This window comes from Rhinoderma darwinii, chromosome 5, assembly GCF_050947455.1.
Source record: "Rhinoderma darwinii isolate aRhiDar2 chromosome 5, aRhiDar2.hap1, whole genome shotgun sequence".
NCBI lineage: Eukaryota > Metazoa > Chordata > Amphibia > Anura > Rhinodermatidae > Rhinoderma > Rhinoderma darwinii.
Window position 1 is genome coordinate 325,678,470 of NC_134691.1, and position 16,908 is coordinate 325,695,377.

The 16,908-nt window shown below is 45.1% G+C and overlaps 1 protein-coding gene across 4 annotated transcripts in view; it reads left to right on the forward strand.

The window, feature by feature from the left end:
- Positions 1-206: 206 nt before the first annotated feature.
- LOC142652141 (uncharacterized) overlaps positions 207-16,908 on the forward strand; it is a 333,622-nt gene continuing 316,920 nt past the window's right edge. For 2 of the 4 annotated variants that reach the window (XM_075827658.1, XM_075827662.1), the window contains exons 1-6: positions 207-396; positions 1,408-1,517; positions 5,268-5,414; positions 12,258-12,407; positions 12,979-13,076; positions 15,988-16,111. In XM_075827658.1, the coding sequence (XP_075683773.1) occupies positions 339-396; positions 1,408-1,517; positions 5,268-5,414; positions 12,258-12,407; positions 12,979-13,076; positions 15,988-16,111 (687 nt within the window). In that variant the 5' untranslated portion in view covers positions 207-338. The other 2 variants (XM_075827659.1, XM_075827661.1) reach the window with 2 other exon arrangements.

The window sequence follows — 16,908 nt, forward strand, 5'->3', positions numbered from 1 at the left end:
TTGGGAGGTAGTCCCTTTCTATCTAATATTCTCTGACATACCAACATGCAGTAAGAAGTACATGGATATAGAATACAGATCTTCCCAGTGATAGATCTCTACATATAGGAGAACATAATCAACTACATTTGGAAACAATCTGATGTGAATACAAAGTAACAATGTACAGAGAAAATCAGGCTGCTGCGCATGTGGAGGAGGTTTGTCCCTTCTCAGACGCCGTAGCAGCTGACAGCCACGCTGATGGTGCACATGGTGCTGCAGGAAGAGAGGGGAGAGCGGAGCAGCGGGGTTACTGGATCTTTTCTACCTGTGGATTATAAGGACCATCAGCAACTATGGGAGGACAGGCAAAGAGGAAGAGCAGCAAGAGGAAGCAGAGAGGAAGGACAGGAGGTTAGGAGCCATCTACAGCAGTGGTACCAACTGTTGTCAAACTACAACTCCCAGCATGCTATTCTAGGAGTTGTAGTGTTATAACAACTGGACAGCATATATATGTGCGTGCAGCAGAGCTGAGTTTGTAATTTGGCAAAGTGTGTCAGAATGTGTTGTTTTCTGGAAAACGTGTATTGTACCCAGTAGTAGCAGTTAATTGACAAATTTCATCTCTGCTACATTTACAGCAGTAACTAATGAGCACTGTACACAGCAATTTTAGTGTGTATTACTATGGATAATCTGCTACATCTGATCATACAAACTTTGTCGTGAGACGTATAACTTTTTACACTTCGAGCATAGGACTGTAAAAGTTGAATTAACTTTAAGATATGATGGAAATTTTGCTTTAAAAGTCGCGGTGTAGCTGTAGCCTGAAGCAAGTCATATAGTCTCGGTGCTAGAACAGCTTCCTGAATCTGTACTGAGATCTATAGGAATCCCATAGACATTTTCTGATCCTGATGACCGTGTAATGTGAATGGGGGCATCACTACACCCCTGATCCTTTCAGGAGATAAGCGTTGCCAGGGGTGGCTGTCACTTTCCTATCCCCCTCTCCCTATGGCAACAAGCGTGCATGCTCTGCATATTTATGGGGGAGTCGTGGAGACTTCTATATTGTGTAAGGTCGGCATATGATCTCACTGTATATATAGTGTGTGTGTATATATCTCACACATCATGTATTCAGAGTCAGACCCTCCTATACGGATCTAAGCCTTTTCAACCAGCAATCTCTTTTTAGATTTTTGTTCATCATATTCTGAGAGCCATTATTTTGTTATTTTGTTCCTGTCAGCGGAGCTGTATCAGGACTTGGTTTTTGTGGGATGGGTTGTATTTTTAAATGGAACCATATTGGGGTAATATAAGTTATTGATTAACTTCTATACATTTTTGGGGAGGAATGCAAAACAAATATCTCTATCTATCATTATGTGACTTTTGCATTTTCTTTTTTAGTAGCTGATTTCTCTGGTTTGTCTGCGCAAGACCGGATGACAATTAGGATGCAGAACAAGGCCAAGAAGAATACGGCCGAGAAATACTCCACTGCTCAGCTATTAGAAAAGGTAACGTTACCAAAGAACCAACTAATAATAAAGGGACGGAAAATACTGTCATAGAGCTTATACCTGTTCTCTCCATCTGCTGTAAGGTGGCATCTCAACTGTTGCTTTCTTTTATCAGCCACTTTAGATAAATGAGAGCAGTCATCTGGGATTATATAGCTTTCAGTACACAATGGCTAATATATATATATATATATATATATATATATATATATATAGGGCCAGCCCTAGGATAAATGGTGCATTGTGCAGAATGATCTTTTGGCGCCCCACCCCAAATGCCCCATAAAAAAATTATAAATCCCCTTTAGTGCCCCCATACAGTATAATAATATACTATATTACAACCCCTTCAAGGACACAGTATTTTGTCCTCTAATTGCACCCACAGTATTATGCCATCTGTAGTACCCCTACACAGTATAATGTCCGCTTAGTGGTCCCCACACAGTATAATGCCCCCCTGTAGATTTTCCATACATCCTCCTTGTAGACAGTGCCATATTTCCCCACCTCCCCCTTGTAGACAGTGCCATACAGTCCCCCACCTCCCCCTTGTAGACAGTGCCATACAGTCCCCCCCTCCCCCCTTGTAGACAGTGCCATTCAGCCCCCCTCCCCCTTGTAGACAGTGCCATACAGCCCCCCACACCTCCCCCTTGTAGACAGTGCCATTCAGCCCCCCCTCCCCCTTGTAGACAGTGCCATTCAGCCACCCCTCCCCTTTGTAGACAGTGCCATACAGTCCCCACCTCCCCCTTGTAGACAGTGCCATACAGCCCCCCACCTCCCCCTTGTAGACAGTGCCATACAGTCCCCCACCTCCCCCTTGTAGACAGTGCCATTCAGCCCCCCCCTCCCCCTTGTAGACAGTGCCATACAGCCCCCCACACCTCCCCCTTGTAGACAGTGCCATTCAGCCCCCCCTCCCCCTTGTAGACAGTGCCATACAGCCCCCCACCTCCCCCTTGTAGACAGTGCCATACAGCCCCCCACCTCCCCCTTGTAGACAGTGCCATACAGCCCCCCACCTCCCCCTTGTAGACAGTACCATACAGTCCCCCCCCCTCCCCCTTGTAGACAGTGTCATACAGCACCCCACCTCCCCCCTGTAGACCGTGCCATACAGCATCCCACCTCCCCCTGTAGACAGTGCCATACAGTCCCCCACCTCCCCCTTGTAGACAGTGCCCCCAAACAAAAACAAAAATTGTACTCACCTAGGCCCCGTTCCCATGACGAACTGAGCTGCTCCATGACGGGACCCTAGTACAGAGTTTCCCAACCTTTTCGGACTCTAGTCAGCACTGGAAAAATAAAATTTCCTCAGGGCCCCCCTACCAAAAAAGTTTTAAGAATCACAGAAAACGGCTAAGAACAAGCACTCCACTCGTAGGGTCTGTTCACACACGTTTTTGTAAGGCAAAAAAAAATCTGCCTCAAAATTCCTTCAGCAACTGACAGCTTTGTGTGACCTGTTTTTGTGTTTTTTCTTAAGCTGTTGAAGCGAATGCAAAAGACGCAGGAAAAAAAAAGCTCCAAACGAGCGCCGCAGGTATCTTCTGCCTCCTATTAATTTCAATTGGAGGTCAGAGGGGGAAACCACTTGAAGACCATCAGCCCCCCACTCACAGAAAAATGACCATCAGCCCCCCACTCACAGAAAAATGACCATCAGCCCCCCACTCACAGATTCCCCTTGTAGGTAGCGCCACACATTCCCTGTTTGGTAGTGCCACACTGCCCACCGCCCCCTTGTAGGTAGTGCCACACAGCCCACAGCCCCCTGGTTGGTAGTGCCACACAGCCCACAGCCCCCTTGTAGGTAGTGCAAGGACTACGAAATGACCCTGATAGCTGGCGGGCAATAGACAGGACAACTGTGCAGGAGCACACAAAATACCCAGGTTTCCCAGCTATCAAATAAATGTGTGGAAATAAACTAAGATATAACTTTTATTTAGTCAGAGTAAAGGATTAATCCTCTTAGCTAGATTACATAAAAGTTATAACTTAGTTTATTTCCACACTTTTTTTTGATACCCGGGAAAGCTGGGTATTTTGTGTGCTCCTGCACAGTTGTCCTTTGTAGGTAGTGCCACACAGCCCACAGCCCCCCTGTAGATAGCAACCCCCCCCTTGCAGTATAGATAGCGCCACTGTAGCTCCCTGAAGGAGCGGAATCCCTGTGTGGCCGGGGATTCCGCTCCTGGAGCGCTGCTTGATGCCTCTGTCCATATATGGACAGTGACATCAGGGAAAACTCCTGAGGCGGAATCACCGTCCACAGCGTTGCAGACGCTATGACCGTCGATTCCACTCCAGGAGAAGCTCCTGTCGTCTGTGTTCATGACGTCATTGGCTTCTGGAGTGGAATCCCCGGTCATAGAGTCTGCAATGCTGTGACCGGAGATTCCGCTTCAGGAGTTTCCCCTGATGTCACTGTCCATATATGGACAGAGACATCAAGCAGCGCTCCAGGAGTGGAATCCTCGGCCACACGGGGATTCCGCTCCTTCAGGGAGCTACAGTGGCGCTAGTAGACCGCAGAGCAGGGAGATACCTCCCAGCTCTGCTATAGTGCCGTCGCTACCGCTATAGCAGCCACAGCAGCTGCAAGCTGCGCCACCACTCTCATGCCCGGTGTCACCGCTAGCAGCCGCTATGGCTGCTACAGTGGTAGCGACGGCCACTAAGTGAAGAAGCGCCCGGGTGCGACTGCAGTTAGTGTGTGTATCCCCGCTGGTAGTTGCAACGGCGCGGGGATACACACACCCGTTGGCGCCCCTCTTGCCATGTGGCGGCTGGCGCCCTGTGCGACCGCACTGGTCGAACATAGACAAGGCTGGCCATGTGTATATTTATATGTGTGTATATATATATATATATATATATGTATGAATGAATTCACTGCTGATGCTGCCTATGGCGATGCTTGAGATTCAAGCTGTTGGTATTCCGTTGATGCTTGGAGATCAGCTGTGGTTTTCATTTGCAGTAGTGGCCTACTACTTTGCAAGAGTTTTTTTTTTAATTAATTGTTATGATTTTTTTTTTTTAAATCTACAAAAAAGAACGACATCAAAGGCAGACCACGCAGGCCGCTGAAGTATAAGGGATATCACATTACTTGCAATCCTCAATTCTCATATATTGATCTATGTAAAGAGAACAAAAAAGTACTGCTTTGCATGAGTTTTTGTGGTAAAAAAAAATATGCACCTGCGCAAGTATCCTTGATTCAAAATCTCTTATCCTTTCATGTATACCGCTCCAATGCCAAAATATGTCTCTATGGTAACAGACTACAAGCAAACCCTGTGTAGTCTGACCCTGCAGCCATACTCGTTTCTATCTTTCCCCCACTTGTTTCTCACCTACTGCAGGATCGGACTACACCGGGTTCTTTATAGTCTGTAACCATGGAGACACACAATCTGTATAGGAGCTGTATACAAAAAACAGCAGGATATTTTTAAGAGAGACTATTTGCGAAGTGTTTTATTTTTTAGTCCCAATTCACACGACTGTTACAGTTTTATTAGAACTTTTTTGGGGAAATTTTATGGACATTCAACTTTCTTTAGAAATAAACTGGGGTCCAAAAATCACACATGCCATCACCCCAGGAAAAACATTCATTTCGACTGTTTTCCCTTTTATACTATGTTAAGTAATTGCTGTGCTGTCGGCTTATTACATGGAAATGTTGATGCCAAAATAAATCTCATTCTGCGTCTTTCATTTCAGACTGAAGAATATTTGGACAATTTTAACTTTGAGATGGCCCAGCTGTTCTGCCAGAGAGCCCTGGATCTGGAGCCGGAAAACCTTCAGATCTTGGATATGTTGGGGAACATCTGTATGGAGTTGGGGAATGCAGAAAAAGCAAAACAAATATCCTTTAAATATGTAGTCGGTAATGTAAATCCTCTGCATCCAGTGCTAGAGGTTATAGATACTAGAAATGTCTTCTCTTATTTTAGATCTGGACGTGTACATTTGTGTGCAGTCTCTCACTTGTGTTAGAGAGACGTCCCGCCATTGTTTTGGGCTGTCCCTCACACGATTGTCATATGAAATCGTCACATTGGGATTAACTGAGACCCTTCAGTATAATGCTGTTCGCTGGGTAACCCCAGTCGAGCCTCCGTCATGTGTCGTTACTATCTAGTCCTTGCATGGAGTCGGGGGGTATAAGTGGTAATTTTCTAGACTTTTCTAAAGCAATGCACACCGTTTCCGAGATATGTAGGACTTTTCATCAATTTTTATTGCTCGACTGCAACTAAAATAAATAACGAATCAACATTGCACATTAAAAATGTATTGCCCTTCTGTGTCTACAGCTCCTATGCAGACGTATGTGTCTCCATGGTTACAGACTGCAAACAAACTGTAGTCTGACCACTAATCCTGCAGTCATACTCTATTCAGTCTGTCCCCTACTCCTAGTAATTTACCAAATGATCGTCAATAAAAAGTAGAGGACAGATAGAAGGGAATATGATTTCAGGATGAGACTACAGGGGATTAGTTTGTAGTCTGTTACCATGGAGACACATGGAAACCGTAGAAGATTTTTAATAGAAACTAGCTGCAAAGTTGCGTCCTCTTTTATTTCAGATGCATTGCAGTTATAAGGCCAGGATACATGTCCTTTTTTTTTTTTTATGTCCACTCCTGTGTTTTGCTCAAATAAACGGAGCCAAAAACTGCATCAAAACTGTGTGTGTGATCCTGCACTGACAAAAAAAATCTTAGCAAAGGTGCACATAAACTTTGATCCCCTCCTGCCCTGCACCGTAATATGTTGCGGTGAGCGGGTTCTTTCGCTCGAACCAGCATAGTATAATGGCGCAGGCATGGGACCTGAGCCCTCGCCATGGCTTGCTGATGCCGGCTGTATTATACATCCAACGCCTCGCTCTAAAGGCCGGGATCAGAAATAACGTTTAACTTCTTAGATGCTGCGTTTATTATCGACCACGGCAGGTAAGTGGTTTCACAGAGTGAGTAGGGCTCTGTAAGCCCCTTGGCACCCCCACGTCGCGATCGTCAATGAGTTGCCATGGCCCTAACATTGGACCCAGATCTACTATGTATCAGAGCCTAATGCCTGTTACACTGACAGGCATAATACATTGAAATACAGGAGTTTTCCAGTGTATTATAGAAATGATCATGGGACCGCATGTTAAAGTCCCATAGAGGGACTAAACGAAGATTAGAAGTTCAATAAGGTTTATAGAAAGAAAAAAAAAAATCCCAAGATTTATATATATATATATATATATATATATAATTTTAATTTTTTTTGTACAAAAAACTTTATTATGTAAAAATGTTATGCCCATAGACTTTCTATTAAGTCCTTACACGTTACATTGGCTTTCTGAGAAAAGCCGATCAGAAACTAAGCGGCTCAGCACTCACCCGAGCGCTTCTGCCGCTTCATTTTAGCGATCGGTGGGGGTCTCTGTGCTCGGACCCCCACCAATCAAAGTTCTGACAGGTCACTGTGACATATCAGAAGTTTTCTGAAAGTTTAGTTACCCTTTAACTTGAGACCATAATTCTATGGAAAACTAGTAATTGGACCCAGACACCCAAATTTTCAACCTGAAATAAGAAAAAAAATTATGATTAAAGCAAAATAAACACATGAATAATATAGATGACGCAAGTCCTTATAAATGCAATTCAGAAAGTACTGCTGGGAGCTGGTGTACAGTACACACAGAGGACAGTAAAAATACAATGTAGTCACCCATAGAACAAAGAAGCCAAAGGAGCAACTCATCCTGGCACAGATAGAAAGCAGTACTGTATATATACAGTAGTACAGGTAGGGAGCAGTACATGTGGTACAGGGCACAGGACATGCAATACGGGGAGAGAGCGGCACAGGACATGCAATACGAGGAGAGAGCGGCACAGGACATGCAGTACGGGGAGAGAGCGGCACAGGACATGCAGTACGGGGAGAGAGCGGCACAGGACATGCAGTACGGGGAGAGAGCGGCACAGGACAAGCAGTACGGGGAGAGAGCGGCACAGGACATGCAGTACGGGGAGAGAGCGGCACAGGACATGCAGTACGGGGAGAGAGCGGCACAGGACATGCAGTACGGGGAGAGAGCGGCACAGGACATGCAGTACGGGGAGAGAGCGGCACAGGACATGCAGTACGGGGAGAGAGCGGCACAGGACATGCAGTACGGGGAGAGAGCGGCACAGGACATGCAGTACGGGGAGAGCGGCACAGGACATGCAGTACGGGGAGAGAGCGGCACAGGACATGCAGTACGGGGAGAGAGCGGCACAGGACATGCAGTACGGGGAGAGAGCGGCACAGGACATGCAGTACGGGGAGAGAGCGGCACAGGACATGCAGTACGGGGAGAGAGCGGCACAGGACATGCAGTACGGGGAGAGAGCGGCACAGGACATGCAGTACGGGGAGAGAGCGGCACAGGACATGCAGTACGGGGAGAGAGCGGCACAGGACATGCAGTACGGGGAGAGAGCGGCACAGGACATGCAGTACGGGGAGAGAGCGGCACAGGACATGCAGTACGGGGAGAGAGCTTCACAGGACATGCAGTACGGGGAGAGAGCGGCACAGGACATGCAGTACGGGGAGAGAGCGGCACAGGACATGCAGTACGGGGAGAGAGCGGCACAGGACATGCAGTACGGGGAGAGAGCGGCACAGGACATGCAGTACGGGGAGAGAGCGGCACAGGACATGCAGTACGGGGAGAGAGCGGCACAGGACATGCAGTACGGGGAGAGAGCGGCACAGGACATGCAGTACGGGGAGAGAGCGGCACAGGACATGCAGTACGGGGAGAGAGCGGCACAGGACATGCAGTACGGGGAGAGAGCGGCACAGGACATGCAGTACGGGGAGAGAGCGGCACAGGACATGCAGTACGGGGAGAGAGCGGCACAGGACATGCAGTACGGGGAGAGAGCGGCACAGGACATGCAGTACGGGGAGAGAGCGGCACAGGACATGCAGTACGGGGAGAGAGCGGCACAGGACATGCAGTACGGGGAGAGAGCGGCACAGGACATGCAGTACGGGGAGAGAGCGGCACAGGACATGCAGTACGGGGAGAGAGCGGCACAGCACATGCAGTACGGGGAGAGAGCGGCACAGCACATGCAGTATGGGGAGAGAGCGGCACAGCACATGCAGTACGGGGAGAGAGCGGCACAGCACATGCAGTACGGGGAGAGAGCGGCACAGGACATATAGTTCGGGACATGTAGTACAGGATGAGAGCGGTACGGGGCGCGCAGCGGTGCGGGGTGGGCAGCCCGGGCGGGAACGGTACACTTGAGTAATACAGCACCTGTTGACTGACTAAAAGTTTAAAATATTGTAACTTAAAGCGTATCTAACTATTATGGGGGCTTTTCACAATAAGCTGTCACGTGTGTACATGACGAATTACACTAATTCTGGCCGTTATATGACTTGTGTTCTGCATTATTTCGCCGTTTTCCCCTCTGCAGGCTCTATCTCTAATTCTCAGTTTTCTCTGAGCTGGTGGGCAGAACCTAACGTCAATTATGTCTTCTATACACTGCACACATAGAAGAGGGGCATCCTGCCCTCTTATCTATATCATAAATATATATATATTTATTTTATTTTTTTTAAAAACAGGCATTACTTAAAAAGTTGTAGCAAAATTAGAAAACTTATTTTATACAGTAGATAATCAATTTTATTGTCAATATAAAAAGGTTTTCAAAACTGATAACTAATTATTAGCCGATTACACTTCTGGTGTGTTTTTCCATTTCACAAAAAATCATGATCTGTGAATAGATAGAAAGGTGAAATATTAAAATCAGACAAACACTATAAAATCAAAATACCTCCAAAGAGGCTGACATCAGTGCAGTTCAAAGGGACATAGAGGGAAGAGGCAAGTTATATAGCATTACCCAAAGGGAAATCAATATTTAACCCAAGTGGTCTTGTATTTAATCTATGTATCCACTGTAATTCCCTCGTCTTCAATATTTTTATACGATTACCACCCCGTCTGAGCGGGGGGATGTGATCTATGATACAGAATTTGAGTTCTCGTTCATTGTGTCTCAATTCAGTAAAATGCTTTGATACCGGAAGATCCAGCCTCTTTTTACGTATTGTGTACCTGTGTTGATTTAAACGGGTTTTAACATCCAAAGATGTTTCCCCCACATATAACAGGTGACAAGGACATTGGAGTACGTAAATAACAAAGGTGGTATCACATGTAAGGAAACGTCTGATCAGAAATTCTCGACCTGTATCTGGATGTTTAAAGGAATGACCCTTCAACATAAGTGCACAATTCGTGCAGTTGAGACACGGAAAACTGCCCTTTTAAGGGGGATGTAAAAACATTTCTTGACCTACCCTACTGGGACCAATATATGATCTCACCAGCTTATCCTTGAAGTTTGGTGGTCTCCGATAGGAGAACATAGGCATATTCTGGAACTCCACTACCGTTTGCAAACACCGACCCAACATAGGCCAATGTTTTCAGACCATATTATTTACCTGACTACTCATCTCAGAAAACATTCAGATGAAAGGAATGCGTTTAACCTGTGGTTTACGGTTTTTATTTTTAAGAAGATCTATTCTGGGAGTCAATTCTACCCTTTGTCTGTGCTGATCCAATAGTCGACTCGGGTAACCCCTATCCCTAAACTTCTCAGCCATTTTATCAAGGCCAGAAGCCAGTCTATCTGGTTTATCTACAATCCTTTTAGTTTGTAAAAATTGGCTAACTGGTAAAGATTTGATTAGACCCCTTGGGTGGGAACTCTCATATCTTAGTAGGTTCTTCCAGTCAGTCGGTTTTATAAAAAGGTCTGTTGTAAAGTTTGTACCGTCAAACTCCACCAGGACGTCCAAAAATTGTAGTGTCGTCCGTGAGCTAACTAAAGTGAATTTCACAGTTTGGTCTATAGTATTCAAAAAATTATGAAAATTAGTCAGTTCTGATGGCCCGCCAGTCCAGATGAGGAAGACATCATCTATGTACCGCCACCACCTCAATACATGTTTGAAGTGGTGGGATACATAGACGAGGCCCTCTTCAAGAGAACGCATGTAAATATTCGCATACGTTGGTGCCATATGTGAGCCCATTGCCGTCCCTTGACGTTGGACATAGAATTGATCACGAAATAAAAAGTAGTTGTTTGTTAGTAAAACTTTCAATAATGACAGCAATAACGAATTACAGTCAGTCGAGTATTCCGATTTGGTCAGCATCATCTCGACTGCTCTCAGGCCCTGGTCATGTTGGATAGATGTGTACAACGATACTACATCAAAGGAGGCCAGAATAATGTCCTGGCTCCCCTCTAATTCTACACTTTGACCAAAAAATCGGTAGTGTCCTGAATGTAAGATTGTGCTTCAATAGAGCAATGTCTAAGGGATCTATCTAGAAATATAGCAATGTTGGAAAAAATGGAGTCTGTACCCGAGACTATTGGTCGTCCTGGTGGGTTCGATAATGTTTTGTGAATTTTTGGTAATACATACAAAACCGGAGTAAGGCTATGTTCACACGGAGTATTTTGCCGAGTTTTTTGACGCGGAAACTGCGTCGCAAAACTCGGCAAAAACGGCCTTAGAACGCCTCCCATTGATTTCAATGGGAGGCGTCGGCGTCTTTTTCCCGCGAGCAGTAAAACTGCCTCGCGGGAAAAAGAAGCGACATGCCCTATCTTCAGGCGCTTCCGCCTCTGACCTCCCATTGACTTCAATGGGAGGCAGGAGAAAGCGTATTTCTCGCTGTTTTATGCCCGCTGCGCTCAATGGCCGCGGGCAAAAAACGGCGCGATAATCGCCGCGAAAATCGGCGTGCAGGGAGAGGAATATCTGCCTCAAAGTTCCAAACGGAATTTTGAGGCAGATATTCCTCCCCCAAAATACTCCGTGTGAACATAGCCTAATAGGATACTCCACCCACAGGAACCTTTTTAAATCAATAAGACCGCCATTATGGGCTTCATCAAGAATTCGCATCATTTACTATTTTTATTCTAATTTTGCTACAACTTTTTGAGTGCTGCATGTTTTTTGAAAAATATATACCTTGGGAGACTATGGCCGTATCCCTGGCGGGCTTGCACCCTCATTTTTATGAGACCTGGACTGTGCGGTTGACATTTTTTGTGTACATATATATATATATATATATATATATATATATATAAAGCTGCAGCGGTATGGAGGAGATTATACAGCAGTAATGAGTAGTGTAGCTGAGAATCCAGCACTTGGAAAGCATAGAAATCTTACCAGCAGCCTGTGTCTTTCTCACTCTGCTCTTGCTTCCTCCTCCTGCTTCACCTCACCTCTCCATAGATTTATATGCAGCGTGTCTGTTGCTGACTCACTCTCTCTGCTCCCTCCTCCTGCTTCCCCCTCCCCTCTGCATAGACTTGTATGGACAGGCCGTCAATTCTCTTTAACCAGCGATGGGCTTTGCTTGGCAACTGGGTGGACAGGAGATTACAGGAAGGGAGACACCTAGTGGCAGTAACTTCAGACAGAATTTGCATGGATAAAACAACTGAATTTTAATAGTAAGTAAAGGACAAAGTTATTCTATTATTCTATACTATTTGATCAGCGTAAATTGTTTGAAAAGTTAGTGTCCGTTTAAAGGAAAGTCGGTTTGTTCACTTTCTTTAACTCCGCGGCAGGTCTTTTTAAAAGCTGTGGATCTAAGTCCGGACAAGGGACACGCCAAATACATGTGCCTTGGGCAGATCCACTGCAAGGAGGAAGCCTTACAATACTTTCAGAAGGGACTAGAAGTTATGATCTGCGCTCATCAAAGTCAACCCCAAGTGGTACCAGCCGATCCTGTGCATCATATAATCCTCCCCTGTCCTATATGAAAGCAATCAGTGAATATTATGTTCGAGCTTTCTTATTTCATCTCATCACGTGTTCTGTACATGGTCATTATCTTGTATCCTGCCTCAGTCGTTTGAGCTGTCATCCATCTTTCTCGCATCCTCACTTGATTTTACTGTCCGTTTCTCTTCCCACTTGGTTCTAGAGTCTAAGACATTTGTGGCCTCCTCACTTCTTACTAAAAATGTCTGTCTGGACGGAAGATCTATCTGTCTGTCGTGTGTGACCTATCTGATCGATCCTATCTGATCGATCCTATCTGATCGATCCTATCTGATCGATCCTATCTGATCGATCCTATCTGATCGATCCTATCTGATCGATCCTATCTGATCGATCCTATCTGATCGATCCTATCTGATCGATCCTATCTAATCGAATCTATCCATCTTCCCTAGGTGGAATTGCTCTGTAATAATGTATCTTGTTGATATAGAAATTTGTTAAAACTGAAGTATTCTTGTGAAAATGGACTCATTTCATCTCTCCCGCTTTACTCCGCAGTCGGGGGCGACCAACTTTTCTGATGAGATGGAGGGGACTACAAAGGATATTTCTGCAGCTTTCTGCTCTGTCTCTGAGATTTATCTCACTGATCTTTGGTAAATTACAATTTTGTTTTTCTTCTTTTACCCTGTGAAGTGCAAGACATGAAAATCACATATTTTCCTTTTAGTTTCCAGTAATTTTCACTTTGGTAAAGTAGAAAGTCTTTGAATTATACCTTACGGGGAAAGCTCCGAGCCGCCTTGATGCCGGGGAGGCATGACCTTGTCCGTGGTGCTGAAAATTCAGAAATGATATGAGGGAGAAAGTCCGGAGGTTTGCAAGTCTTTGAACTGGCTTGGGGCTTAGACTTGGCATTTGTTTTAGATTTCAAAATCCTCACTATTTATTTAGTTATTTTTTTTTAAATTAAAGGCAAACATTTTCTTTTTGCCACAGTGATATTACAAGATACCCATACATTTTATCTACAAATGTCCTTCTACAAATAATACACTGTTTTGGACGCTCCCTTTCCCTTACATCTTATCTGGATAGGACATGGTTCCATTTATCAGGAGCATTCTGGTTCATGAATAGAATGCCAGGACTGCAGTAAAGACTGACACACAGCAATGATTCGTTGCAGATTTTTGTTGCACTTTTTTTCTTTTGTGGATTTCTTCTATACAGTACAATGTAAGTAATTGAGGTAATCAGTCAAAGGGTGAAATTTGCTACAAATCCATGGCCATAAATTCACATGCAGTGTTTTGTTTTTTTAGGGGGGTTGCAGCCTTATCCACAGTAACATTTTCCAGCAAATGTAAACACTAATATACTTTGTGTATCAATTGCTGATGACTTTCAAGATCTCTGCTTGCTGTCATTTAGTAGGAACTTTAAATATTTACTCCCATCCGCGTGCGGCCAAAAACACGCCCACATGCGGAGACGAATGGTCGCACAGGTTTTGCCGGTAGAACAGTGGTATTGCCGGCGTGCGCCATTTCACCACCCCATGTGGGCATGGTTTTGGCCACATGTGGCTGCTGTTTCATGTATTCTCACCCTGACTGTAACAAGCCGTGCACCTGTGTGTCAATCACCGAAAGAACAAAGGTTTCCAATTCAATGACTAGAAGCAGAGATCTTGAAAACCATAATAAATTGAAACAAAGTGTTTGTTTCTAAATTGTTTCCACTTTTCATTATGCAATAATTAAAAAATGTTTGTAATTGTATGATTTATATAAAGCCAGGGCAACATGGCGACTTTTGGTTGACCGCGAGTTGCAGAAAAGTTGCGGCATTACCGAAATGCATCTTCGGTGATCGCTATAGTAAACAAGGTCGCAGATGACTTTGCAACCATTGCATAAAATCTGACCCAGTCTAATTTTTCCGATGGTCACTGATTTTTTGCGATGTCATGAGGTTGTCCGCCACTTTGTATAATTATAGGGGGAAAAAATTGAGGCTTCAGGAATTCCGCAATTTTACCACAACACTCTGATGACCATAGGTCGCTGTCTAGCACTCGCCTTATGATTCTAAAAACCAATGTTACAATATACAGATTACCTGTACTGGATATAGGTGTGTTTTCTTTGAGCGGACCCCCCCCCCCCCCCCTCTGGGTGATCGTCTGGGGAGCTTTGACTGTATATGCTACCATATAAGCCTACGTCCCACTAAGCCTTCGTTCACGTCTGCGCTAGGGTTCCGTTGCGACGTTCTGTCTGTCTGTCTGTCTGTCTGTTTTGGTCTGTGAGGGCTCCGTTCCGACTGAAATCTCTGTCAGAACGGAGCCTATGTCCCACTAAGCCCAACCCTGAGCTTGAACCATGGTATTCTTTTCATCAGAGAAAGTGATGGCTTATCACTAGGATATGCTATCACTTTCTAATTAATGGGGGTCCAACTGCTGGGATACCCACCGATCCTCAGATTGAATGGGTTTCTGCGCTCTTTTAGCATTGCGGCCCTTTCTAAACTTTTCCTTGCACAGCGATTGACTGTGCAGGGAACTTCTAAATGAGCACTGTGGCCCCTTCGATCTCAGGATCGGTGGGGTCTCGGCAATGGGACCTTCATCAATCAGAAAATGATGGCATATCCTAGCAGTGTTGGGAATACCCCTTTTAATGTGAACCTGTATAAGTAGAGGTGTAACTTAAAACTCTTGGGCCCCAATTTAAGATCTGTAACAGGGGCCCACAAATTTCACATTTAATTTTAGGTCATCAGAGTAGCTGCTGTGCCCCCTCAGTCAACAGGGCCCAGGTCTGAATGCATCCTCAATACCCCCTGTCGTTCTGCCCCTGACCGTAAGACTTTAGAGTACCACAGGGGGATCCTGGCTTGGCACATCCACATTTTGGTCATTCCAAAGCAATACAGTCCGAAAATTGTTATAATAATATTGCATTCAAAAGACTTAGTCTGAATCTACACCCAAGTCGTATATTCTTCACTTTCAACTCCACTTGCCTTCTTATGGGCAACCACATGGTCGACCATTGGGCATTGACTAGGATGGGCCAGCCACTACGTTCGCTCTAAAATTGAAAAAAATGCAGTGGCACGGCGCTTTCCTAGCACTGCTGTACTTCATTCTAGCGATCAGCGGGGGATCACAGTGGTCAGACCCTCTTCTATCAGACATTGATGGCATATCCTAACGATATGCCATCAATGTCTATCCTACGACAACCCCTTTAGGTCCCCACCCTTGTCACTAACGCATGTTGCCCTCCGATAGGACTGCATGTTTGGAGTGACAGGTTCCCTTTAAGTGAAAACGGATGAGCTGCAATACATATACAGTCCATGGACAAGAGTGGCGCTGTTTCTGGAAGCCATGTTTTTCGAATCTACTAGGAACTACTATGATCATGCGGTAGCTGTAAATGCTCCGGATGATATTCCATGTACAGACCAGCCTTATTTTTTTCTCTCCTGATGAAATACTATGAATTATTGTGAATACGTTAAGACTAATGAATCACTTCTTTTGGTGGACAGCATGGAACAAGGAGCCGGGGACAAATGTAAAGAAGCTCTAACAAAAGCCTTAGAATATCAACCGAACAGCCCTGAAGCTCTGCAGCTGATGGCGAGTTATCTCTTCAGTATGGAGCTGCCGCAGGTCAGTGATCACCCGGAGAAGTGCTAATGTGTGTGAACAGGAGTCATTACAGGGACGCCGTGACATCTCGCGGGATGAATGAACAGACCGCGTGCGTGTGAAGACGTGATGTGAGATAATCGCACTTACTAATTGTGGATTTCATATGCAAAAACTTTGGAAACTGCCCTGTTCTTCTCTGGAGATTAATGGAGCCAATCTGTGGCTTTTCCGCATGGATTTTGCGTAAATAGGGAGCAGATTTATTCCCAGGGCATGTGAATGGGGCATAAAATAAACCATTCACCTATATTGGGATTCGTCTTGCGGATATGTCTTGATTTAAATTTTGACAGAATCCACAATGTGTGAACGTGGCCTAAGAGGGATCATTGATGCCACCACCTCGCTACTTGTCACTTCTGTGTGTAAAAGTTATGTTGGCTGTTCAGTCCAGGAGAATTTCATAGATCATGCAGAGGTAACTTATCCAAACGAGCACAAGGAGGTTGTGACAACTTCAGTTCTTAAAGGGGTTGTCCAGGTTAAAAAACCTATTTTCATAAACACTATTAGGGAATTCTGAGGGGGGGGTCTTCTGTTCATCATCCTCATCTTTTGGTCAGAGTGGAGGGTGGCTACATAGAGCGTCTCTCGCTCTGGCAGTCCCGTCCTGTATTACACAGACAACCCATTGACCTGAATGAACACTTTGTAATACCTAGTTTCCCCTGTGGTGGCACTGCAGGGAAATGGAACAGTTAGGGTATGTGCACACAGCTTATTTTCGTCCTTTTTTCGGGCCCTAAATGGCCGAC